General features: G+C 41.2%; 10 protein-coding genes across 12 annotated transcripts; 5 read left to right on the top strand and 5 right to left on the bottom strand.

Moving 5' to 3' along the window:
• The first annotated feature begins 302 nt into the window (after positions 1–302).
• On the top strand, positions 303–3,242 carry LOC6528935 (A-kinase anchor protein 10, mitochondrial). Its single transcript, XM_002089931.4, has 4 exons — positions 303–463; positions 588–821; positions 1,188–2,246; positions 2,314–3,242. Exons 1-4 carry the CDS (start codon positions 436–438, stop codon positions 2,817–2,819), a joined length of 1,827 nt encoding a protein of 608 aa, XP_002089967.1. The 5' UTR covers positions 303–435; the 3' UTR covers positions 2,820–3,242.
• Positions 3,243–3,359: 117 nt separating this feature from the next.
• LOC6528933 lies at positions 3,360–4,568 on the bottom strand. Its single transcript, XM_002089929.4, has one exon. The coding sequence runs from the start codon at positions 4,433–4,435 to the stop codon at positions 3,851–3,853; it is 585 nt and encodes a 194-aa protein (XP_002089965.2). The 5' UTR covers positions 4,436–4,568; the 3' UTR covers positions 3,360–3,850.
• Positions 4,569–5,934: 1,366 nt separating this feature from the next.
• On the top strand, positions 5,935–8,050 carry LOC6528932 (probable cytochrome P450 303a1). Its single transcript, XM_002089928.4, has one exon. It carries the CDS (start codon positions 5,935–5,937, stop codon positions 7,447–7,449), a length of 1,515 nt encoding a protein of 504 aa, XP_002089964.1. The 3' UTR covers positions 7,450–8,050.
• Positions 7,642–11,416, bottom strand: LOC6528931 (ubiA prenyltransferase domain-containing protein 1 homolog). Of its 2 annotated transcripts, none has more exons than XM_002089927.4 (2): positions 10,468–11,411; positions 7,642–9,738 (listed from the first exon to the last, which is right to left on the bottom strand). In XM_002089927.4, exons 1-2 carry the CDS (start codon positions 10,903–10,905, stop codon positions 9,100–9,102), a joined length of 1,077 nt encoding a protein of 358 aa, XP_002089963.1. In that variant the 5' UTR covers positions 10,906–11,411; the 3' UTR covers positions 7,642–9,099. The 2 variants fall into 2 exon arrangements, with proteins under 2 accessions (XP_002089963.1, XP_043062807.1); XM_043206872.1 differs by having other exon boundaries at positions 9,666–9,738; positions 10,336–11,416.
• A 324-nt stretch (positions 11,417–11,740) lies between these two features.
• Positions 11,741–13,305, top strand: LOC6528930 (zinc finger protein OZF). Its single transcript, XM_002089926.3, has 2 exons — positions 11,741–11,967; positions 12,037–13,305. The coding sequence occupies exons 1-2, from the start codon at positions 11,842–11,844 to the stop codon at positions 13,150–13,152; spliced, it is 1,242 nt and encodes a 413-aa protein (XP_002089962.1). The 5' UTR covers positions 11,741–11,841; the 3' UTR covers positions 13,153–13,305.
• Positions 13,170–14,476, bottom strand: LOC6528929 (glia maturation factor beta). Its single transcript, XM_002089925.3, has 4 exons — positions 14,315–14,476; positions 14,065–14,158; positions 13,804–13,994; positions 13,170–13,742 (listed from the first exon to the last, which is right to left on the bottom strand). The coding sequence occupies exons 1-4, from the start codon at positions 14,315–14,317 to the stop codon at positions 13,614–13,616; spliced, it is 417 nt and encodes a 138-aa protein (XP_002089961.1). The 5' UTR covers positions 14,318–14,476; the 3' UTR covers positions 13,170–13,613.
• Positions 14,477–14,767: 291 nt separating this feature from the next.
• On the top strand, positions 14,768–17,748 carry LOC6528928. Of its 2 annotated transcripts, none has more exons than XM_002089924.4 (8): positions 14,768–15,008; positions 15,065–15,219; positions 15,277–15,557; positions 15,616–15,799; positions 16,301–16,685; positions 16,740–17,044; positions 17,100–17,234; positions 17,305–17,748. In XM_002089924.4, the coding sequence occupies exons 1-8, from the start codon at positions 14,857–14,859 to the stop codon at positions 17,427–17,429; spliced, it is 1,722 nt and encodes a 573-aa protein (XP_002089960.2). In that variant the 5' UTR covers positions 14,768–14,856; the 3' UTR covers positions 17,430–17,748. The 2 variants fall into 2 exon arrangements, with proteins under 2 accessions (XP_002089960.2, XP_039227390.1); XM_039371456.2 differs by having other exon boundaries at positions 17,291–17,420.
• On the bottom strand, positions 17,746–19,042 carry LOC6528927 (transmembrane protein 147). The gene is made up of 4 exons (XM_002089923.3): positions 18,868–19,042; positions 18,611–18,749; positions 18,435–18,543; positions 17,746–18,264 (listed from the first exon to the last, which is right to left on the bottom strand). The coding sequence occupies exons 1-4, from the start codon at positions 18,939–18,941 to the stop codon at positions 17,903–17,905; spliced, it is 684 nt and encodes a 227-aa protein (XP_002089959.1). The 5' UTR covers positions 18,942–19,042; the 3' UTR covers positions 17,746–17,902.
• A 135-nt stretch (positions 19,043–19,177) lies between these two features.
• On the top strand, positions 19,178–21,219 carry LOC6528926 (syntaxin-5). The gene is made up of 3 exons (XM_015198731.3): positions 19,178–19,301; positions 19,394–20,244; positions 20,339–21,219. Exons 2-3 carry the CDS (start codon positions 19,569–19,571, stop codon positions 21,070–21,072), a joined length of 1,410 nt encoding a protein of 469 aa, XP_015054217.1. The 5' UTR covers positions 19,178–19,301; positions 19,394–19,568; the 3' UTR covers positions 21,073–21,219.
• Positions 21,220–21,572: 353 nt separating this feature from the next.
• Positions 21,573–22,677, bottom strand: LOC6528925 (protein cornichon). Its single transcript, XM_002089921.3, has 4 exons — positions 22,409–22,677; positions 22,239–22,351; positions 21,975–22,118; positions 21,573–21,908 (listed from the first exon to the last, which is right to left on the bottom strand). The coding sequence occupies exons 1-4, from the start codon at positions 22,556–22,558 to the stop codon at positions 21,881–21,883; spliced, it is 435 nt and encodes a 144-aa protein (XP_002089957.1). The 5' UTR covers positions 22,559–22,677; the 3' UTR covers positions 21,573–21,880.
• Between the last annotated feature and the right edge of the window lie 112 nt (positions 22,678–22,789).

Below are 22,789 nucleotides of genomic sequence, written 5' to 3'. Positions count from 1 at the left end.
AAATTCATCGATTACATAGAGTCAATACGATACTTGGAGTTTTGTGCTTTATAGCACTAAATTTGCCATTCCTAAAGCGCCACCTATCTGTTGAGTGCAAATATTTACCAACACGCCATCTGATCCATTTCGCAGTGAAAGTTTGCTTTTCGCCGCAAAATTCGCTCAGGTTTTTTGAGTTTGCTTTGCGCCGTCTGAATTCGCCTTTCTTTAAAATTGGTTTCCAATCATTTTAGCAAATAAAACAACCCTAAAGAATATCAAAAGTATGACCAGCCAACGACAATACACTAAAAAATACCCCATCGTCTGAAACCATTTTCATAATATTTACCGTCGCACTGCATTAAATTATTTAATCGAATACCCAGTTGATCGGCACTTTCAATCACAAGAAGCATTTTTCGAATCGAACGAAGGCCGGAGAATGTAAAAATGTTAAATTACATCAAAAGGCACGCCAGTGAGTCAAACGATTCGAAGAAATTTCGCTGCTGTTTTCACCCAACTCCCTTTCCCTGCTTCGTCTTTCTCCTCTTCTTCTTCTGTTGACACCAATTACATTTGTTTTCGTTGATTTTATTTAGGCCGACGTCGCAGCAGCCAAGATGTCACGGATGCCAGTTGTGGCCAAATGCCAGCGTATGATGTGGACTCCCCCGACGGAGCTGCAGATGGAGCCATGGCTCACAAACGCCACTCGCTGCGCTCCACAACCAGTTTCTGCGACGAAGTGTTCCTAGAAGCGGCGGAGGAGAGGGGCGTGGGATCAGCCGGAGGAGGAGGCCCCTCCGATGGCATCAGTCTCGCCAGCAACGATGGTAATTACCTCATTTCCCATTGTTCAATTGCTCATCACGTTGGCACCTTTGAATCGCTTTTGATGTGCTTGGTACGATTAGCAAATCCCAGGTTTATTACTGGCTTCTCAGGAGAAAACATAGATAACATTATGAAAACATGATCGTAAAATGTTTGAAGAAAATTCGAATCATTTATCTTAACCTTATGTTTCTTATATAAAAACTCGATTTGTGATCCAACATATTTAACACTCACATACAATAAATGAATACAGATGATCTTTATCAGACGCTTGTTGTAACAGACCCTGACTTATTGATTGCCATTTCCAGTTTCCGTATAAGCAATCAATAGAAAAACTCATAACTTTTGTTTTTTCCCAGACATTTTCACCTACAACTCACGCCTCTCCATGAATCTCGCTTCCATCGTCAACGATCCGAACTGCCTGAGCTTCTTTGTTCAGTATCTGGACACCCGACAGGCGCTGCCGCTGATCAAATTCTACTTAGACATTGAAAACTTTAAGCGGGCGGCGCTTACGCAAGAAAAGGAGGAGCCCGAGGACCCTTCTCGGAAGGAAATGGAACCATCTTCTCCGCACAAAGATGACAAAGATGTACCTGAATTGAAGACGCTGTGCGATCTGTCCATGCGCAAACCCCTCACAGACGACGAGAAGAGCCGCATTTATGCAGAGACGAACAAACAAATCAATAGACAAAAGTCTGGGACGGAATGTGTGATGAACTCCGAATTATCGCGGGCTAGCATCAGCGATGCCATTGCCATATACCAAAAATATCTGATAGTGAACGCCAGCCTGCAGGTGGAGCTGCCCATCGTCATCCTCGCGCATATATCGCTGCTCCTTTGTGGAAGGGATAAATCCGAGTGTAGCAAACCAATCCCGGCAAACTGCTTTGACGAAGCTAGAGAGTTTGTGCTGGAGCAACTGGAGCGGGATCATGTGCAGGGATTTTTGCAAAGCGGCTACTACTCTACATACTGTTTGGAGTTGATCGAGGGCGGATCTATAAATATCTACGACGTCTTGAACAGCGAACTGGCTTTGTTCTATTTTACCGAGTACCTGGAACAGCGACAAGAACGGGAATGCCTGGAGTTCTGGATCACCGGCATTAACTTCCGCAAGAGCTTTGCTTCTGGCGAAGAGAAGGAGGAGGATCGCCAGGCCGCACAAAGCGATGCCATGATCATATACGACAAATACTTCTCCCTCCAATCCGAGTGCCGTCTATGGATGTCCCAGAAGCTTCGCTTACGAGTGGAACAAGCAATCTGTGCCCCAGGGGAACAGTGGCAAGCCTTCGATTTGGCCCTCTTGGTAACGGCCAAATATTTGGAGCAAAAGTATTTCGCTGACTTTCTTAAGTCGCACATCTTTGATAACTACGTGAATGAACTGAAGGTTAAGAGAGGTTTGTTCGGATACATCAACTTGTGTATTAAATTTGCACTAACCCAAGCTTACTGTTTATTATTTAGATATTTCCACCCCTCATCCGAATCTCCAAAAAAAGCTGAGCCTGAGAAGAGCTGCGAAATCCTCCAACGCCCAACAGCGACATCGAAAAACTCTATCCATGTCCGACTGTACGCACATTTCTCAGCACAACACACTGCTGGCTTCCATGGATCAAGCGCCGTCAAAAACTGCGATAAATCACCAGTCTGGAAATCTCAACATCGATGCTAGGCAGCTGACGAATCCCCAACTGTTGTGGCAGCGTCCTACGGGCGCACTAAAATTCGGGTTTGTTAACTCATTGGGACGCTATGAGCGAGACTTCGAGGCCGTGGATGCTGTGGCCCTAAAATCGCAACCGTGGTCACTGAGTGTCAGCGGAAACAAGCTTAAAAATGCTATGCGAAAGCTGGTGAACCTGCCGGAGGATAATGTGCAAGAGGAGATTGCTTGGCAGGTGGCCGAAATGATTGTAAGGGATGTTACGAGTGTCACTCTTAGTGGCAAGACTCTCCCCCGGGCCTGATGTGCTTAACCATCACGGAATTTATTTCTTACTTATTCTCATTTATAAAATTACTTTTTACGCGCAAATCAAAGCGAGAATCTCCCCAACATGTGCACAAAATTAAGTCGCAACAGAAGCTCTCTAGTACGCTCTCTTATGTACATATTGTGTTGAACAAATCAACAATTTTTTCTTTAACTTATTTTAATTATTGCTATGGGCTTTGAAAGCTCATTATTAACTAAACTATCGCTCGCTCATTTGTTATTTACAGCAACAAACCACAAAAGTAAAACAGAAACATAAGCTAAGTTACTTCATTCCGTTTTAATATGATTAAATAATTTTATTAAACAATGTATATGAATATGAATATTTTTGCATACTGATACAAACCCAAGGAACATTTATTGTTATTAATAAACTTTTTCAGTAACCACACTTCTTATTTTGTATTTTCTTTGTGAATTAAAGCATAAGCAATCCACATATTTATCTGATGTGGCTTTAACTGTCACAAAATCAAATCAATCTTCAGCTGGCTACCGCTCTGGAAGCTCTGGAGGCTCTGGGGAAGAACCTTGAGCGTGTGGAGCAGGAGCCGACGGAGGCGTCCAATGGCAATCTGGAGGAGCAAGTCCGCGAGCTCACGGATCACAATTTGCGGGTCAAAAACCTTAATACTCAGCGTCGTCTCATCCTGACCAGTTGCAGGAAAGATGTTGCAGTATAGTTGATGTTCATGGTTGATGTTTATTTAAAATTCAAGTAATTTAAAATTCAAGTAAACATAAAGCACCTTTTCTGAGAAAAAACTATATTTCTTAAAAAAAGACAATCGTTTAAGTTATTAGTAATTGCTACTAGCCAAGCGCCATAAATTTTATATTTAAATGTGTAAAGTGAAAACTTGAAACACATCATAAAATATGATACATCATATCATTTAATTTTTTATTTTCATTCTATCAACATTGTAAAATTATTTCACATTTTCACTTTCCCCATTAAGTCTTTCTAAGATAAACTGAAACTAGAATGGATTTGAACTAGGCCACATTATCCACAAGCTCTTCACCCGATTCACTGAACCAACGCAGGATGCGCAACATCGTTTTGGCGGAGTAGAGGCAAAATGGATACTCGTTAAAACACAGCTCCGTGGAGCCCCGTAAGGCCAATCCTCGGCTGAAGGCGCGACCAATCTTGGCCGGAGCCAGCTCCAGAGATGACTCCAGATAATCCATGAGCAACTCAGCCTCCGGAACTTTCGCTTCGGCTCCGGACATCAGTTGACATATCAAGGATTGCAAGCACTCGAAGGGATCCCTTGATAGGATCCTCTTCCAATCGACGGCAGGATGTGTCCTGTGATCCAGGCCTCCTACGGAGCCACCTCTGCTGCCTCTGCCACCATTCCCCCCTCCCGAATCTTGGGTTCTTCGCACCCAACCGAGTTCATGATTAAGGCTGGCCTCTCTTCTGCTCCGGAATAAATTTAGAGCCCCGCTGGCTTGTTGGATGGGTGCAATAACCTGTTGGATCGGTTGAGCGGCCATTCCGGCCAGTTGGGTTATTCCGCGAATGGGTCGGATCTTCACCCAATCCTGGGCCAGTAGATGCATCATGTACATGGCTCCCAGGCCGGTGGCGGCTAAGAGCACAACTCTAAGGGTTGTGTTACAATAAGAACTGTGTTAAATTTGATTAAAATCATTTGGGTTTAGAAACAATATATTTAATTTGTGATTTTAAAACGTGACGGTTTATATTAAAAATTAACATTCTTCGCATTTCACCGAATCTTTAAACAAATTAGTTATACGATTAATGTTAGTTTGGTTAACTGAATTTAAACTCGCACAATACAAAAATTCAACGACTTTACAACTTTTCGCTTAAATATGTATGTACAGTGTTAAGATCCTTGCCACTTTGTCACTGCGCTCACCTGAAACCCATTCTTTAGATTGAATTGCAGTCCTGTCACGTCTTCGCAGCTCGGCCGCCAGTCTTCAAATGGGCGAACTCCGCGAGTGTGGAGCCGTGTTAAAGCCCCAATTGGATGCCAAAAATCGATGGCAGCTCCACTTTGATCGTTCAAAACAACAAAATCCCCACCCCCAAGCCCCGATCTCCGATCCCCAGAAACCGGAACCAGCTGACTTATCATCAAAACAAAGTCCATCCCACCGCTTTCCGCAATGGCAATGGCGATGGCGATGGCAATGACGATGGCGGTGGCGATGACATAATAGCCTCATCTAGTCGAGTTGTCCAGGCAGCTACTGCTCCTCCTCCGTTTCCTTACTTTTCTCTTTCCCAACATCTCCATTTATTTTCCCTTTCATTTCGAGGAAACGGGTTTTTTCGGTTTGCGTTTTCGCGGTTTTCTGAACGCAAGTTTTCGACTTTTGGCGGCGATGGTGATCCAGTGGTTTTGGTAGCTTTGTCCATGACCATAAATGTCGGTGGTTTGCTGCAATTTATCCCCGAGGAACATGCAGTTTAACTATCCACAAGGCAGTGGGTCAGAAGGGTGAAGATTTGGGTCTTTAGGGCTAAAGTTGGTTTGCTATAGTCCCTCAGCGAATTCCGAAAAATCCTTTTTACATTTATAACGAGCGAGAACGCTATATAGAGTTTCCGGACTGGAGTTTTTTTCTAGCACTCACACTTGCTGAGTAACGGGTATCTGATATTCGATCAGCTCGAGTTAGGCATTCTCGCTTGCTTTCATTTGAGGAATGTCGAAGTCTTGATATTTTGGGCTTCTATTCAACATTCTTCAAAAAGAAATTAAAGGACATGTAATTACTTATGATCAATCATATATACATACATATATAAATAATTAGCCCAGAACATTCACATATACAATTTGGTGACTTCCATTTCTCACAACTATCACGCTTGAGATAACTTTAAAAGGCAAATCAAACATGAGGAAAAGCTTTTTACAAGACCTCTATAAAAGCGACGCCCAACCAGCTGAGCGGATTCAGTCGATTTGAGTGAACGTCAGGAGCGGGATCGAACTCCAGACTAAGTCTCCAGGAAACAGTGGATACCAACTTACCAACTCGAAACTCAAGATTGCGTAACTGGGAAAAGTGAAAGCAAAGGAAAATACATGTTTTATGCGGTGATCTGGATTTTCTGTGCCACTCTGTTGGCCATCTGGTTTGGAGCAGTTCGAAAGCCCAAGCTGTTTCCTCCAGGACCTTGTTGGTATCCGGTTGTAGGAAGTGCCCTGCAGGTTTTTCAACTACGTTGTCGCCTTGGAATGTTTTGCAAGGTGATCGACGTGTTAGCCAAGCAGTACGTGAATCCTTATGGGTTCTTCGGCCTCAAGATTGGCAAGGATAAGGTGGTGATAGCCTATACGAACGATGCCATCTATGAAATGATGACCAACGAAGATATTGACGGCCGTCCCGATGGTATATTTTATCGTCTAAGAACCTTCAATTCTCGGTTGGGAGTACTTTTAACCGACGGTGAAATGTGGGTGGAGCAGCGTAGATTCATTCTGAGACATCTGAAGAACTTTGGCTTTGCCAGAAGTGGCATGATGGATATAGTGCATAATGAGGCAACGTGCTTGCTGCAGGACTTAAAGGATAAGGTGCTGAATTCAGGAGGAATACAGGCGAGGATTGAAATGCACGACCTAACGAGTGTATATGTTTTGAACACTCTCTGGTGCATGCTGAGTGGTAGAAGATATGAACCTGGTTCTCTGGAGATTAAGGAATTGCTGGAGACCTTTTTTGAGCTCTTTAAAAACATCGATATGGTGGGTGCTCTGTTCAGCCACTTTCCGCTGCTTCGATTCATAGCTCCGGACTTCTCTGGCTACAATGGTTTCGTGGAGAGTCATAGATCCTTGTATTCCTTTATGAGCAAAGAGATCGAGTTGCATCGCTTGACATATAAGAACTACGACGAACCAAGAGATCTGATGGATTCGTATCTCCGTGCCCAGGACGAGGGAAACGATGATAAGGGAATGTTCAGTGATGAGAGTCTCCTAGCCATTTGCTTGGATATGTTCTTGGCTGGGTCCGAGACCACGAACAAGAGTCTGGGCTTTTGTTTTATGCACTTGGTTCTGCAGCCTAAAATCCAGGAGAGAGCTTTTCAGGAAATCAAGGAGGTAGTGGGTCTGGAGCGCATACCCGAGTGGTCCCGCGATCGCTCCAATTTGCCATACTGCGAAGCTATTACATTGGAGGCGGTCAGGATGTTCATGCTCCACACTTTTGGCATACCGCATCGAGCCGTGTGCGATACTCGATTGTCGGGATATGAAATTCCAAAGGACACTATGGTCATAGCCTGTTTTAGGGGAATGCTGATCAACCCTGTTGACTTTCCGGATCCTGAGACATTCAATCCTGACAGATACCTTTGCAATGGCCATCTGCAACTACCAAAAGCCTTCAACCCCTTTGGATTCGGACGTCATCGCTGCATGGGAGACCTGTTGGGGCGACAGAATCTGTTTATGTTCACGACTACAGTGCTCCAAAACTTTAAAATGGTGGCCATTCCTGGTCAGGTGCCGGAGGAGGTTCCGCTCGAGGGAGCCACCGCTGCGGTGAAGCCATATGACATCATGTTGGTGGCTAGAGAGCAGGAATAGGGATTATGGCGTTTAATTTAAACTTACCCCGACACGGATTGAGGTTTACAATATTATTGAATCATCCTCCATTTTCCGTTTGAATTGAAATATAGGTTGCGTTTTTTTTACAACATTTTAAGCCTATTTTTTTGGCTTTATGGAATGGACTGAAAAAAAAGATCAATTACAGCCCCTTGCACTTTGTTCGCGTTCAATAAAATATAAATCAGTATATATTACACAATTTATGTTTACATTCTCTAATTAAACATTTAATTATCAATATCATTATAATTATTATTGTTCATCTGGTTGTTGATTTGTAGTCTACGAAGTTTTCACTTAGTTCAATTCCACTCGGTTACTGAGCGATTCCAACAAAAGCATTTCTTTATGCGGTATATGCAATATACAAAAGAATGAATGAATATACAAAAATCTAGCGTACAAATAAATATTGCCACACAAATGTTCAGTTACACAATGGATTATAATGCGAATGGGATTTGGCTTTCTCCTCTTCCGTTTGTTATTTAAAGCTATTTGTTTATATGCATACGCTATTGTTAATGGAAAACAATTGTTGCTCTTCGTCCTCGACATCTACGTATATAATTATTTAGAAATTGTAATTTGTGTTCCGTTTTCGTTTTACTTAGGTTTTCTTGATTTTTCCTTTATAATTCTCACTCTGAGCCAGCCGCTTGACACTGGGCTTACATGATCTAGATTTGTGTATAAATATATGCTCGTGTTCGTGTATATAATATTTGTAAAACTCTCAAACAAGCCAGCCAATTGCCAAAAAACATTCAACTTAGCTGCATTTCCAAGCACTTCTATTCGTAAAGTAAATCTGCATTTTGATTCGCGAAACTTAAGTATCTGCACCCGTGTGAATGTGGTGATATATATTTTAGAATAATATAAAAGTCGGTCTATATTACAATTAATGGTTGCTGCTGCACAAAACTTTCTTGGTCCGTAATTCTCAACGCGAGAGAGGAAGAGTATGATTATTGATAACATTGATTGGTTAGGACTTAAGATTGTGACGATATTAAATAAATAAAAACGAGTGGGATAGGTTAAGGTCGATAGTATAGGTAGTCATCAAACCTTAGGACAATTTAAGCAAATTTTGACATAGAAATTAATTGTCGAATATCATGCCTTTGGTTTAATAAACTTGAAAGCCAATAAAATTTATTTCTTAAAATTTGAATATTTCAAAATTTGTAAATAATTTTAATATTTATTTTAAGTATGTATTTGGTTTATGGACTTTTTAGCTTAACGAATTGAATTCAATTTTACTTGTGTTTGCACAATGGTTATGGATTATCGTTTGGAATTAATATAGTAAACTGTAAAGCTGATACTAGGCCTGTAATTTGTATTTCAAAATGTCTTAAATCAACCATAGGTTTTCTCTCAAAGTAATCGACCGTTAAGGGCTAGGATATGTTCAGTTCAAAAGTTTAGAATCTAACGGGCGACTAGCAGCATTCGAATTTTGCGCAACATCAAACTGTGGGAAGCTGACAAAGCTTCATTTCTCCTTCTTGTTACTGACATTGACGAAAGCCTAATAAAATTCCCTAAAACATTGCACCAGGTTCTCTCTGATTCAGATTTTCTGCCAGATCTATAAGGTTATCCCGCCTATTAATTTCTTCGCAATCCGAAGGTAGGCAACTGGTGGGCGCAACAGCAGGCCACTATATACAAGATGCCAAAAAAGAAGTTTAGCTTAGCTGTTTGCCGAGGAACCAGGTGCATCGTCTGTTCGTTACGGAAACGCTTCTCAATCTGGAAGGCTTGTGGCAGGGTTACCAGCGGCAGTAGGAACCACAGAGAGTACTTCAAGCCGAAGATGAAGAATAATGAGTAGGGTGCAAAGAGAAGCATTGCATACAGAACGTGAGATGCTGTACGCCCTATTAAAATGGCGAGCGTTACTATTCCAGCCCGGCGATCGTTGTCCGCATCTCTAGTGTTGTTGCTATGCAGGATTGCCTCTGTGTTGAGAGCCAAAGGAATTGCATAACCCATTGTTGTCCATTCGACATGACCCGTTTGTGACATAAAGGCAAAAAGCACCGAGATGGGTCCAAAGAGTATCAGTATTACCAGATCTCCAAGGGCAATGTACTTGAAACCGATGCCTCCAGTGTACAGGAAACTCGAGGACAATCCCCCAAAGTAGATCAGTGCCAGGTGCTCCATTTTTGCCGGACTGAGCACAGCCAGCAAAACAAAACCTCCGCAGCCAGCCATATACAGAATGGCGCCCAGCGATACCACCTGCAAATATGCAAAACATTTATTATTTATAATAAATGACTTATTTCATTGTCAGTTAACTAATTCCTATTATAACAAAATTGGGAGAAAATAAAATTCCATAAAATTATCCATTTTAAAAGTATGATTGTTTGACTACTCTCTAATATAAATGACCTTGATTTAAATTAGAACCTTGCTAATTGGTAACATATAATGATATTGTTTTCTCCTCCGAAACGAAGTATGATTTCGGCACGTTTTTTTTCTGAACGTATATAAAAATAATTTTATTTCTTTTCATCTGAATGGTAAACACATACTTAGACTACTTTTTAGTTGTTTATAATTGTTTCTGTAGAACGATACGTAATTTGAAATTTTTTTGCTTATTGAACAAATATGAATTTAAAAATCACGTTTTGCCATTAAAGATACAAAAGAATTGCCAAGTCTCATCGCGAGTCTCTATGCATATAATGTGTTTTTTCTGAATAAAGTGTTTGGAAATTAGGAATTTTAATGTCAAAAAAAAAATCGAAAAATGTTTTGAAATTATTAAGTATTGATTAATGTATGAAATAGGGAATAAGGAATCGGATATCGGGGTTTAAGTACCATTTTATTGAAAATCATTCAAATCGACTGAAGTATATATTTAACTCTGATCTTGAACTTAGTTAGTTTTACTTTCCAAACGACAAAACTGCACACTATTGGATTACTTAACCCATCCGTTCGAGTGCTCACCTCATCCTTGGTGAGTATATGGTCCACCAGCGTGCGGTCGTCGGCTTTCTGCTTGTCAATGCCCTTGATGAAGTCGAAGTAGGTGTTCACGACGTTGCCGGCGCAGTGGACGGTGACCACGGTAAATGCGGTGAGGAAGAAGGTGGCCAGCGAAAACTCCTCCGCCCACTGGGAGCGGTAGGCCAGGGCTGAGCCGAGCAGCGTTGGAACCAGACTGGCGGACAGCGACCAGGGACGCAGAGCTAGGAGATAGGTTTTCAGTTTCATAAACGTTCCGGATGTGGATGAGTGTCCTGTTAGTCCCGTTAGTGCTACTCCGGCCCCTGCACCTGCTGCACGAGCATCAAACACGGCTTCCACCTCTTCACCGTCCTCTATTTTGGTCTTGCCATTCCTGGACAAGTTGCCGTTGGGCAACAGCTGGCTGCTTGTAACCATTGCAAGCGGCACGGGATTACTGGCACTTTGCGGTGGAGCGAAACGAACTAGCCGTCGGGTATTCGTATTCGTCGGATTGTTTGACCTTGGTCACCTCCTCTCCAGAATTTGTTTACAAAAGCTTAAATATTCAATAGTTGGCTTTGGGATGCCGGCACATGCGCTGCCTGCTCTCGATAATCGCTAATATTGTATACACAGCATCTTGCCAGTGGGGAATGGATATATTATCAGCGGGAGGAGGAGGGTTCAGGTGGTCGGGGTCCCGAAACCACGAAATTTCACCCGTGCAGCTCCCAGTTTCTCACGCTCTCTCTTCCTCTCTATCTTTTTCTCTACCGGTGCGACGATCGTTCTTTCTGGATGCTTCTCCTTTTCCGGCTGCGTCTTTGCTTCTGGCTGCCGATTCCAGGTTAATGGATTCCGGTGCAAATCGATTTAGCTGCGCTTTTACTTTTAGTTATTTTAATCAAACAAATCAACTGTCACGTCACTTCAGCGCAAAAACGAAAGAAGGTTACACTTTTTCGTTGAAGGTGGCAACGCCGAATTACTAGTACAGCCCTGGTTCTACTTACAGTTCTTACACTAAATTTATAAATGAATGTAATCAGAAATATAAATATTTAATATTTAACGGCACATTTAAGTGCATTTTAGTAAAGAATATCTATATATATAAATGAATAGGATATATTAGCAACATGGAAAAAGTTACTAACCAAAATATTACTTTTCCTTCAAAAACAGTAATTAAGCTAAATAGCTCATACCCACCTTAAAAATCCAAACACATTTAACCATATATAACAGTTTCGTTTTTACCAGCTAGAGTTTCTACTGTACCGTTGCCGCCCTGGACCCAACCAGCTGATAGGCGTCTAAAGCAAAACATTTAACATTTATTTGTTGATTTCCATAAACTTGTATAAAAAGATGGACTATAATATCCACAAAATTTGTCGAGTTTGCCTGGAGGAACTGCATCCTGTAACTTCGATTTATAGCACAGATTTTGCTATGATGCCTTCCGTAATGTTGATGCAATGCGCAAAAATAAGAGTGGGTTATTAAAAAGAAAATATTCGACTTCTAATTGGCATATACATATGTATGTACAAATTGTTTTAGGTTTTTAAAACCGATGGCCTACCTTCGGTGATCTGCAACAACTGTATTTACCGTCTGGGAGTAGCCTTCCACTTCAAGCAGGAATGCGAAAACAGCGATCTTCGGCTAAGACAATATCTAGGCATTCTGGAGTCCTGGCGTCAGGATGCGGCCACAAACACGGACTTTGTACAGAAGACGATGCTTCCTCAGCGCGATAGCGATGAGGATGAGCCGGTGGATGCCAAAATGAGCAAGAGGAGGTCACGGTATCAAAGGAAGCCTCCAGAAGAACACAAAAAACGGGGGCCAAAACCTGTGCCAAAGATGCCTCACACCTGCTATGAGTGTCACAAAAGCTTCAAGTGCATTGCCCAACTAACACAGCATATAAGAACACATACGGGCGAGAAACCATACCAATGCAGCTTTTGCATCCAGAGATTCGCCCAGAAGTACAATCTCAAGGTCCACGAACGAACGCACACGGGCGACAAGCCTTTTCAGTGTGAGATCTGCTCGAAGCAGTTTTCGGCGCTAGGAAACTTTCAGGCGCACCAAAAGATTCATTTAGGAGTGCGAGATCAGGTATGCTCGCTCTGTCAGAAAGGTTTCTATACAGCCGGTGATCTCGCCAAGCACATGATAACCCATACGGGCATCAAAAACCACCACTGCGATGTCTGCGGCAAGGCTTTTAGCAGGCGAAGAGACATGCGGACGCATAAATTGAAACTTCATCCTTTGGAATCCAGTAGAAACCATGATATAGTGGACGATGATGATGATGAGGCTATAGACACGGATCCCGTGGGTCTGGATACCCTTGATCACGCCCATTTCAAGTGCCCGGATTGTGACAAGGCTTTTGATACGGCGGACAGCCTAAGTCTCCACTTCCGCACACATGCGGCAAATAATAATCTACTGAATTTGCCATTGCCTCCTGCACCGCCCATGTCGCATCACTACCATCACGATACACTGCATCATCTCGGACCACCGAATCCCGCCACACAAATGGGAATGGCTGCAATGGCTCACATGTTGGCTCCGCCGCCGCCTCCACCGCCAACGCCTAGTGAAGGGCGTTACACTATGCTACACCATACGGCAGCTCAAAGACTACATTACTAGAAAAAAAATGAATTTTCTTTTAATTTATTACGTCATCTCTATATTTTGATATTGAAAAATTGTTTTTAGTTTGTCTATATAAAATGGAATACTTTTTGTCATGTTTGCTTTAATATTTTTACAATAAATACATGTAGAAATTTGGCAAGCACAGCTTCTATAAAGACTATTACTTAAATGCAAGAACTAAAATCACTAAAACTCCTTGCGCATACTTGTCGCCGGCGATCGTCGATATAAAAATGTCATTGTTGTATAAACTAAGCTTGATTTGTGTTTTATGTAGGTTAAAGTTGTAGTATTTCAATATTTGTTTGTTTGGTATTGGTATGCATCGTTGGTATCGGCTTGATCCAGTTTGAATATGTATATAAAAATCTCGAAAATCAATCAGAGAACTATTATAAAATATTGCTTTTGACAACGGCCCGGATTGATTGATCCCAGAGATTAAAACATCTCTACTTGAGCTTGGCTTTAAGCCACTCCTCGGTGAGTTCGTCCAGTTCGCGTATTTCGTAGACGCGTGTGAGGTCCACTTCGCGCTGAAGGGCGCTCTTTGTGCAGGCGTACATCATCTGCAATTCGATCTGAAATAGATGAAAAAAATTATGAAATTTGAAGTATATTTAAATATTACTAGGTTCCCACCTGACTATCCCTTGGTGTATAGAATATAAAGCACATTGGGTACGAAATGCGCTGATCGTCATGCACCATCTTATATGTATATATGACATATCGGGGCTGATGTCCTGGCAATGTGTCCTGCAGTTCATCTACTGAGATATCGTCGATAAACTCGTCTAGTACTACAGATTGCTTCTCCCGGTCGACTTTCACTGCAAGGGACAATGGCGAGGTCTTACAAGCTACCTATGTTTGTATGTTACCATGGCAATCAAGTCTTACATATCAAAGCAGCATTATTTTTGCTCTTGCTGAATCGGAACTTCTTCAATTCCTCCAGAACTTCGTTGCTTATGTCGCATATCTGGTTATCACCCTGTTAAAATCGATATAATTAAATAATGAACGAAGACTCATAGTTATCTGGAAACAACAATCTTGGATTGAAAAACAAAAACAAAAACACGCCCACACTCTATTAGTCATGTTTTTATTTTGGTAATTTATTTCCATCCTCTTGTGCTTATCTTACCATATTTTCAGCTCTAAAGTTAAGGATCTGTAAATAGTGCTGCTATATAGAAGTTTTGGCAGTTAATTGTGGGAATGTAATATAACTCGTCCTTAAGGAATCGTTTGAATACTATGGTTTTTTCTGAGTTTTGTTTTGTTGTTCCTGCAGTGAGACCGTTCACTGAACGCCAAAAGATCACGAGCTGAATGAAAAATATCGTGAAGTGTTGTTAAACGACATAACTAAAAAATTAAAAAAAAATGTATCAGTTACTATTTTGATTATTAAGAGATTTTTTTGTTATCTTGATAAAGAATAATCCAAATGCTCTGTTTTTGTTAAGCTTGAATTTGAAAATCTAGTTTTATAAATACATTTAAAACTTCAATTTTTGTAATACTAATAAAATCGTGTTGTATGCGATATCTGGATCATGTTTTTCCTCTCTAGTTACCGAAAGACTGTCAAAAAAGCACCGTTACTTTCGACGCCATGTTAAAGTTAATTTAAAGTTACAATGTTTAGCATTAGCTTGTAAAATACTTAGTACTATCAATTTTATGCCTAATGCAGTAGATATGATGAACTTAAATTTATATGAGGACAACATCCTAAATTACTGCTGGAAAGCGGGAAGTCGCAAAACGCGGAAATCGGCGCTTGCCCAACTCGATAGGAATGAGATCGCAGTTGTGGATTTGGTCGCCTGCTGGTAATTAAATATGAATTTAACTACTTGTTTCAGCAAGTAATTTGTCTACAATTTAGCAAGAAAATCACTGAATTAATTGAGAAGAATACATTAAAAACACGATCAAATGTTTTGGTTACGAAAAACAAACAAAATGTTCTTTTTAAGGGCATTTCCCGCTTGTTTTTCGGCGTTACGGATATTTTTAGATGCAAGGTGGATCTACTTTTGGGTAAGTATTAGTCTGAATACTCCGAAAGCGGTGATATATAATTATCTATGTATATAGGGGATACGAAACTATTACTTGATCAATGTACACGTACCAACTTGGATTACGTTCACACCACCACCAAATCTTCAGTGGTTACCAAATCTGAGATTCAAATCCAACGCAAAAAAAAGCAGGTAATCACCAAAAAATTTAAAGTAACAGAGTCGAAGCGTGCCAGACTGCAAGAATCGGAGCTGTTGGATGAGTACGCTCATGACTACTTCGAAAAGATGCTATCGGAATGCCAGATGTGGCTCTTGGATTGTAAACAACACGGGGAGGAGGAATCCAACGAGGTTGGTTGCCAAGATACTGTGGAACTTTTTCCTTATATGATTTGTTATATATAAACAGTCTTTTGAACTACACCAAAGCTGCACGAAGTCGAAATCGTATCATTCCATTACAATCACCGAAAAAATTGAATTTCTCGAGGATCATAGCGTTATTATGCCATCAAATGGTTTTGGGGAAACCGAAGGGGCTGATCTAACCATTTTTCAAGAGCTTTACCCCAAAGACGCCACAAGGAACTCCTGTAAGAAATTCTCACTTCGATTAAATACGTATTCCAACTATTTTTATACCCGTTACTTGTAGAGTAAAAGGGTATACTAGATTCGTTAAAAAATATGTAACAGGCAGAAGGAAGCGTTTCCGACAATATAAAGTATATATATTCTTGATCAGGATCTGATCCGTCTGTCCGTCTGTCTGTCCGTCCGTATGAACGCTGAGATCTCAGAAACTACAAAAGCTAGAAAGTTGAGATTCGGCATACAGACTCCAGAGACATAGACGCAGCGCAAGTTTGTCGATTCATGTTGCCACGTCCACTCTAACGCCCACAAACTGCCCAAAGCTGCCACGCCCACACTTTTGAAAAATGTTCTGAAATTTTTTCATTTTTGTATTGGTCTTGTAAATTTCTATCTACTGTCAGAGTTAAAGACTGTCCTTTGCACTTCCAATAGATGAGTAACGGGTATCAGATGGTCGGGGAACTCGACTATAGCGTTTTCTCTTGTTTTTGTTATAGTAAAGCGTCACTCAACAACTGAGGATCCAACTGACATTTTACCAGATAAAATGCCTAAATTGGATGATGGGCAAATTTTCCAAGCTGACAATGCTATAATGACCCAAATTTTCCAGCATAACATTGAACCAGCTAAAGTAACTCAAATAGTTTGCGAACCGTTCTTGCCTGCAGTTTTGAGTTCTTTTGTAGAAATCAAATTTAGCAAGCCAATGAATCGGAAAAGAAAGCTTATAGTAGACAAACGCATTGAATATACTCGGGAGCAGCTGGGGAAGCATAGAAAGAAATATATGGATGAGTTCATTTTAAAATCAGTGAAATTGCCAAAACCGTTGGATTTACCGAAACCCCCCAGTGAACTTTTCCGTAAAGTGAATAATAAGTAAGGAACTTTATTCTATTTTGTAATATAAAATGTATTAACTTCTCGATGTAGTGTAACTTTTTCACCTCTTCGCAACAACTTCGGCCCTAAGCTCAGTATAAAAGAAATGGAATACGAGGCTGAAAATACACTAAGAACCATATTTGGCGGCAAATTTACCGAGAACCTTTCCAAGGAGATATTTGTAGGACCTTTTCGGGCTAAGAAATGCAAGGATAAAAAAGCATGTATATATAAGCCTGAACCGGATGAATTGGATTTTTTGCAACCTGAATTGCATCAGGCTGATGTCAATCCCATAATTCATAATAACAAAATGAATAAGCATATGCCGTGCTGTGGGAATAATCACGCTCGTGAGTTTAACCTATTTTTTAATCGTAAATTAAGTAAGTTATAATTTCATTACAGATACCTACAGCGTAATGATGAGTCTCTTAAACATTTGGCGTAATAATCCGAATATTACGGGAATCGATGCCTTTGATTTTATAAAAACGTTTGCGAGTCGCATCCAGGCTTCGTTAGCATTTCTCCATTTGTTGTGTGAGTTCGAAATATATCCATATGGATCCAATATGTGCTCGAAATATGTAATGTAGATCTTGAATTTCAGATCTCGTTCGAGACCATTTTATAAAGATATCAAAGCGAGCTAACTCGCTTGAAATGGACCAAATTACTCTTGGCAAAGAGTCCGCTAAGTTAATAGACAATCTTACGCTGAGTGAGATTTTCTGATTAATTGTAGATAATGGGTTTCAAGATAAGCAAACCTATTTTGTAGTTGTTAAGTTGGTCAAAGATGTTCCACAAGTTGTTTATGTATTGTTCTCACCTACAGTTGCGTATTTTCTGTTACTATTGTTATTCTAACACAATCGCTTTAATCTACTTAATATCCGTACGTCCTTTTTGTAAAGTTGAGTAAGGAGAATTAAACGATTTTTTAATATACATACTATAAAGCCTGCCCCCGTCTAAAATAAAATATGTATTTTCCATTGTCATCTTAACTTTTAGATTTTCATTGTACCCATTAAAACACGTATCCATGTTACTATTACGGTATCGTAGCTATAATTCATTAACAGTTGGGGTAATTCTCTAAACCGTAAGTGTTGTCTTCGTTACAAATTCCTAATATCTCTGACAACACCAAAAAATAAACAAGTTACAAAAACAAAGGAATATAGAGAGTTTGGCACAATTGCTTAAATTCCGATCTGCTGGGCTAGACCCGAATAGATGTGCAGAGTACAGAATCCAATTACGGCCGCCACCAGCGCTTTCACAGCCACCGTCAGCCAAGGTCCAATGGTCAAAATATGGAGCATGCCCTCCAGCCAGACGCCTTTGAAAACAGTTACAGCCAGAAGCAGACTAACCAGCGGCTTTAACGCCTTATTTAAATCGTGACGGGTAAAGAGCCAGATCAGGGTGGCCGTGGTAATGTGCTGCACCAGAAGTACGTTCGACTCCAGACACTTGAGTATGTAGATCCAGCTAAACTCGGTGCCTCGGGCTCCCACCCACAGCATGATACCTCGGGAAAGAATTACTTCGGCGGTGGCCCCTGTTTAAGTATACGAAAATCATTAGTTTTAAGTGAATCTTTGGGAGTTGTTAAATATGGGTTAGGGTATAAAAGGTGGATTAGACATCGTAGTTGTAATGTTCATATATCTTAACTGAGTACTTCGGTCTTTTAAAATTGATATTAATTAAGTGGTTCATTTAACCTACATCCAAGTCCAGCCGTAATAAGCTTTGAGTGGCCCTTGCCGGGAATGCGACTCAAGATTAGTGCGAATCCAAGCAGATCGGCGATGTCTGCGCTGCAGCGGAGGATCTCCTGCAAACCAGAGTAACCACATGACGTTAATAATTGGGTAAAGGTAAATACAGATAAGCACACGCACCGCAAAGAAGTTAAAGTCGCCGCTGGAGGATGGAGCGTCCGAGTAGAAGAACGTGGCCAGCACTAGCATCTTGACGAGCTGTGTAAATATATAAATGCCTCCCGCCTGCACGCACTTCCAGAAGGCTCCATACTCCGAACTGTGAAAAAAAAAAAAAAAATATCCCGGGACCATTCACAAATACATAGTTTTATTCACTTGGTAGAACTGCGGACTTGGCAGTCGGCAAATCCACCAGAAACCAGGCGGGAACTTACAGGCCGGAGTATTTGTAGGTGAAGTAGTAGGGCGTCAGCAGAGCCACGCAATTTCCAAAGTGATACAGTGTCATTTTCTTTGATAAACTATGACTATTTTATTTTTGCTTAATTAAGAGAAGAATTAAAAGTTGAAAAGAAAAAAACTAGCGTTGCTCGCCGTTGGTTATCGATATGTGCATGACAGGGCTGACGGCATGGCAGGCTGACAAGGAAAAACTAGCTAGTTTTGTAAGTTAAAATAAAAAAATAATAAAAAAAAAATGATTTTAATTTTATTAAATATTTAAATTAAATATTTGCAGATATGAAGTAGCAAACCGTTTCAATACTGCTGAGCCACACTCGTGCCTATCGATAGTTACTTAAATATCAACACGTCATCGTAATCTATCATCTGGAGGTGTGTTTGTGTGTGTGCGTGTGTGTGTCGAGTAAGTTTTCTGCAATATTTAGCAATTATTATGAATTTTTGACAAAACCAAAGGGAAATGCTTGAACGGAAACCAAATTTTACTTTGTTTAGGACACACGAACCTGCCAGCTAAGTGCGGAGCTAAACGAACGGAAAACCAGTGTATCGAAAGAGAAAAACAAAGAGGAAATTTTCGCAAAGGAAAGTCCAACAGATCATTTCATTAGTGTGCATATGAAAAATCAGCAACGTCAACTCCCTGGGACAAGCTGCAATCTGAAATGAGATGCAAACCCGAAGACGCCTTCATCAAACTGACCAGCAGGATTACAGCAGCAGCAGTACCTATACCATTCAAGAGGATCATCAGGGAGGAGCAGGATCAGGATCTGTGGGCACGGGAACAGCTGGCGGATCGGTAGGACTATTAGCACAGCCCTTGATTCCACCACCAACTGGCCACGAGGCGGCTATCCACATTGGGGACAACAACAAATCGGGCGATTCCATTTCCAGTCCCGACTACTCGGACGACAAATACGGCAAGGCGGCCCGCCAGTGGAACCTACGCGCCTTCTCCGGCCACGCATTGCGCACTTTAAGTGCCGCTGCAGCCGTGGTCACCGGCAATCAAACGAGCATCAATAGCGAAAGCCAAAGCCACTATAGCTACCCCGCTTCCATTCCGACTAGTTCAAAGTTTTACCAATCGCAGGAGGAGCCACATCAACCGGAGCCCGAACCCGAACCAGAAATATTCGTCATGGCCTCACGCGATCGAACAGGCGAGTTCGCCAATGCGATTCGGTCTCTGCAGGCTCGTAACATCACCCGGGCAGTCAATATTCGTGATCCCCGCAAGGCCAAGCAGGTTCAGAGCTACTCGGAGTTCATGATGGTCGCCAGGTTTATCGGAAAGAACATCGCCAGCACCTATGCCAAACTGGAAAAGCTCACAATGTGTAAGTGCAGGGCATATTATTCATATTGATTCCAATATGTAGCAATAACGGCCAGTGATAAAACAAAACTTTAAAATTCTCGTCTTTGTTTTAGTGGCCAAAAAGAAGAGCTTATTTGATGACAGACCGCAGGAGATACAGGAGCTGACTTATATCATCAAAGGTGACCTAAATGCGTTAAATCAACAAATTGCCCGACTGCAGGACATTTCGAAGGATCAGCGCCGTCACACAAACGGAAAGCATTTGGTGTCACATTCCTCTAACATGGTACTGGCCCTGCAATCGAAGCTGGCCAGCATGAGCACGGATTTCAAGCAAATCCTGGAAGTGCGCACGGAGAACCTAAAACAGCAGAAGACGCGACGGGATCAGTTTAGCCAAGGACCAGGTCCGTTGGCCGCACACACCGTCTCCCCATCGACAGCCAAGCAAGGATCTTTGCTTCTCAGCGAGGAAAACCAAGCTGTCAGCATAGACATGGGAAGCAGCGATACAACACCGCTCCTATCAACCCAGACACAGATGGCCATATACGACGATTCAGATAATTACGTTCAGCAACGGGCGGAGACTATGCAAAATATAGAATCTACCATCGTTGAGCTCGGTGGAATTTTTCAGCAGCTGGCGCATATGGTTAAGGAACAGGAAGAGATCGTGGAGCGTATTGACACGAATGTGGCGGATGCGGAATTGAATATCGAGGCTGCCCATGGAGAGATCCTGAAATACTTTCAGTCGGTCTCCAAAAACCGCTGGCTGATGATCAAGATCTTCGGCGTTCTCATATTTTTCTTCTTGTTCTTCGTTGTTTTTATGTCGTAATCAAACGCCAGTTGCACATTTAAAGCCCCATGTACCTATCCATTTATACAGCATTTTAATTTAACCAAGATTTAATCACAATATTGTTTATTCCAAGCTGTGGCCTCCCGAAACAATTGTAAAATAAAGTTATAAATACGTTCTAAAGCAAAGTGCATTTATTTTGAAAACACATTGAATAGCTTGTGGTTCTTTGGTAAATAAAATTCTATAACAAATGATTTCTTTCTAAAGGAGGCTTTGAAATTAAAGACTTTCTGAAATTTAAAACAGAATGATACAAATGTTTATATTTTTTGGTGTTGTTTGCAAATGTAATAATCTTGTGAACTGGAAAAAATTTAATGCAAGTATAAAAATTGTGACTATATCTATGTTTGCCCTGCTGATAAGGGTACCTTTCGTAATCTTTATTACCTTAAGTGCTGGTTACTCCATGTTCATCGTGATCAGTCAAAGACTCCGCTGTCCCTCAAGCTAAACAGGAAAATGAGAAATGGTTACTTCGATCTGACTTTTATTTAATGCTTAAAATCCAACTACACCAAAGATGCGCAATGCGAAATGCAAATATAATTATAATAAAAACACGTTACAATCTCATACTGCAAAAAAGGATTACAAATTATATAAAAAAACAAAGCTTTAAGATGTCTTTATGGATTTACACTAGAATTTACAAGTGAAGTATTGTTCGCTGTTGATGTGGATTCTCCCCCAAAAAGGGAGTATTCTACCCGAGTTTAGACAATTAATACACGGCGCGGATGCGCTGGCGCCAACACTGAGATCCCCAGGCAACAGCTGCCTATGTCGAGATGAGCGAATAAACCATGCTAAAATTAGCAAGAAACGTTAGACAAATGAGGACCCTGGCCACCTAGAATATCAATTAAAATTACCCATATATGTAGTAGAAGAAGCTGATCAAGTAGACTGCCAGTTTGATCCAACCCTCACGCATGTTCCGGGATAAAGTGTCGGTTTTTAGGACCGTGGTGGGATCGTAAAGTCCCGGTCCCGACATCACAGGGCGGTTTTTGTAACTGAAAGGGGTGGGGATACAAAACATAAGTAACACTTGTGTTGGACCTAGGTGAATCTTGATCCCCCCGGATCTCAAATCATGATTATTCACATAGCACACGGGCAAATGAGTCACTTACCGCCAAAAATGATAGGCTATGAGGGGTATGTTGATGCATAGTGAGAACCATTCGCCGCAGAACAAGAAGAGCAAGTTCAGGAAGATGTGCAAAAGGTACTCCGGCAAAACCAGCTGAAATATACAATAATTACAGGGCGCACTGTGGGTGAAAACACCAAGTTTACTGACCGGATTGAGGCTATTGCACTGATCAATTGGGTTCTTATAATCCGTTTTCAGCTCGTCGAATGCAATGACATGAAATATGGCGAAAAATATCAAAAATGCATCGCCGATCAGGGCCACTATATACGTGAAGGCGGTAAAGTTGAAGGCCATCTTGTAATAACGCTGGAGCACGTCTTCCAGGTGCTAATCAAAGTGACTTGCTAATTATTCCCGTAAAATTCGGCTTCCAATTGTAGCGCTGGGACTCACTTGTTTTTTTTTACAAGGGCGGCGCTGATGACAGCTGTGCGCCAGGGATGCACTAATCTTGACGATCAGGCAGCACAGATGTATGGTCACATTGCAAAAGGGGCTAAAATATAATCAGCTATCAATTACCAA

The sequence above is a fragment of the Drosophila yakuba genome, chromosome 2L (genome assembly GCF_016746365.2).
Source record: "Drosophila yakuba strain Tai18E2 chromosome 2L, Prin_Dyak_Tai18E2_2.1, whole genome shotgun sequence".
NCBI classification, from domain to species: domain Eukaryota; kingdom Metazoa; phylum Arthropoda; class Insecta; order Diptera; family Drosophilidae; genus Drosophila; species Drosophila yakuba.
This window is presented reverse-complemented; position numbering and strand designations above follow the sequence as displayed.

Excerpts from the sequence above, each read along its gene's own strand:
- LOC6528933 (XM_002089929.4), bottom strand. The coding sequence starts at position 4,435 with ATGTACATGATGCATCTACTGGCCCAGGATTGGGTGAAGATCCGACCC.
- LOC6528935 (XM_002089931.4), top strand. The coding sequence starts at position 436 with ATGTTAAATTACATCAAAAGGCACGCCA. Across the intron at positions 464-587 it reads TTACATCAAAAGGCACGCCA|GCCGACGTCGCAGCAGCCAA; the intron begins GTGAGTCAAACG and ends GATTTTATTTAG. Across the intron at positions 2,247-2,313 it reads TGAACTGAAGGTTAAGAGAG|ATATTTCCACCCCTCATCCG; the intron begins GTTTGTTCGGAT and ends TTTATTATTTAG.
- LOC6528931 (XM_002089927.4), bottom strand. The coding sequence starts at position 10,905 with ATGGTTACAAGCAGCCAGCTGTTGCCCAACGGCAACTTGTCCAGGAAT. Across the intron at positions 9,739-10,467 it reads ATATACTCACCAAGGATGAG|GTGGTATCGCTGGGCGCCAT; the intron begins GTGAGCACTCGA and ends GCATATTTGCAG.
- LOC6528928 (XM_002089924.4), top strand. The coding sequence starts at position 14,857 with ATGCCTAATGCAGTAGATATGATGAACTTAAATTTATATGAGGACAAC. Across the intron at positions 15,220-15,276 it reads CAAGGTGGATCTACTTTTGG|GGGATACGAAACTATTACTT; the intron begins GTAAGTATTAGT and ends CTATGTATATAG. Across the intron at positions 17,045-17,099 it reads CTGTGGGAATAATCACGCTC|ATACCTACAGCGTAATGATG; the intron begins GTGAGTTTAACC and ends ATTTCATTACAG.
- LOC6528929 (XM_002089925.3), bottom strand. Across the intron at positions 13,995-14,064 it reads AAATAATGCTGCTTTGATAT|TGAAAGTCGACCGGGAGAAG; the intron begins GTAAGACTTGAT and ends TGTCCCTTGCAG. Across the intron at positions 13,743-13,803 it reads ATACACCAAGGGATAGTCAG|ATCGAATTGCAGATGATGTA; the intron begins GTGGGAACCTAG and ends CATCTATTTCAG.
- LOC6528925 (XM_002089921.3), bottom strand. The coding sequence starts at position 22,558 with ATGGCCTTCAACTTTACCGCCTTCACGTATATAGTGGCCCTGATCGGC. Across the intron at positions 22,119-22,238 it reads ATAGCCTATCATTTTTGGCG|TTACAAAAACCGCCCTGTGA; the intron begins GTAAGTGACTCA and ends CACCCCTTTCAG. Across the intron at positions 21,909-21,974 it reads TTCTTCTACTACATATATGG|CATGGTTTATTCGCTCATCT; the intron begins GTAATTTTAATT and ends TGCTAATTTTAG.
- LOC6528927 (XM_002089923.3), bottom strand. The coding sequence starts at position 18,941 with ATGACACTGTATCACTTTGGAAATTGCGTGGCTCTGCTGACGCCCTAC. Across the intron at positions 18,544-18,610 it reads GCGACTTTAACTTCTTTGCG|GAGATCCTCCGCTGCAGCGC; the intron begins GTGCGTGTGCTT and ends TCTGGTTTGCAG. Across the intron at positions 18,265-18,434 it reads TATTACGGCTGGACTTGGAT|GGGCCACCGCCGAAGTAATT; the intron begins GTAGGTTAAATG and ends ATACTTAAACAG.
- LOC6528926 (XM_015198731.3), top strand. The coding sequence starts at position 19,569 with ATGCAAACCCGAAGACGCCTTCATCAAACTGACCAGCAGGATTACAGC. Across the intron at positions 20,245-20,338 it reads ACTGGAAAAGCTCACAATGT|TGGCCAAAAAGAAGAGCTTA; the intron begins GTAAGTGCAGGG and ends TCTTTGTTTTAG.
- LOC6528930 (XM_002089926.3), top strand. The coding sequence starts at position 11,842 with ATGGACTATAATATCCACAAAATTTGTCGAGTTTGCCTGGAGGAACTG. Across the intron at positions 11,968-12,036 it reads TGCAATGCGCAAAAATAAGA|GTTTTTAAAACCGATGGCCT; the intron begins GTGGGTTATTAA and ends AAATTGTTTTAG.
- LOC6528932 (XM_002089928.4), top strand. The coding sequence starts at position 5,935 with ATGTTTTATGCGGTGATCTGGATTTTCTGTGCCACTCTGTTGGCCATC.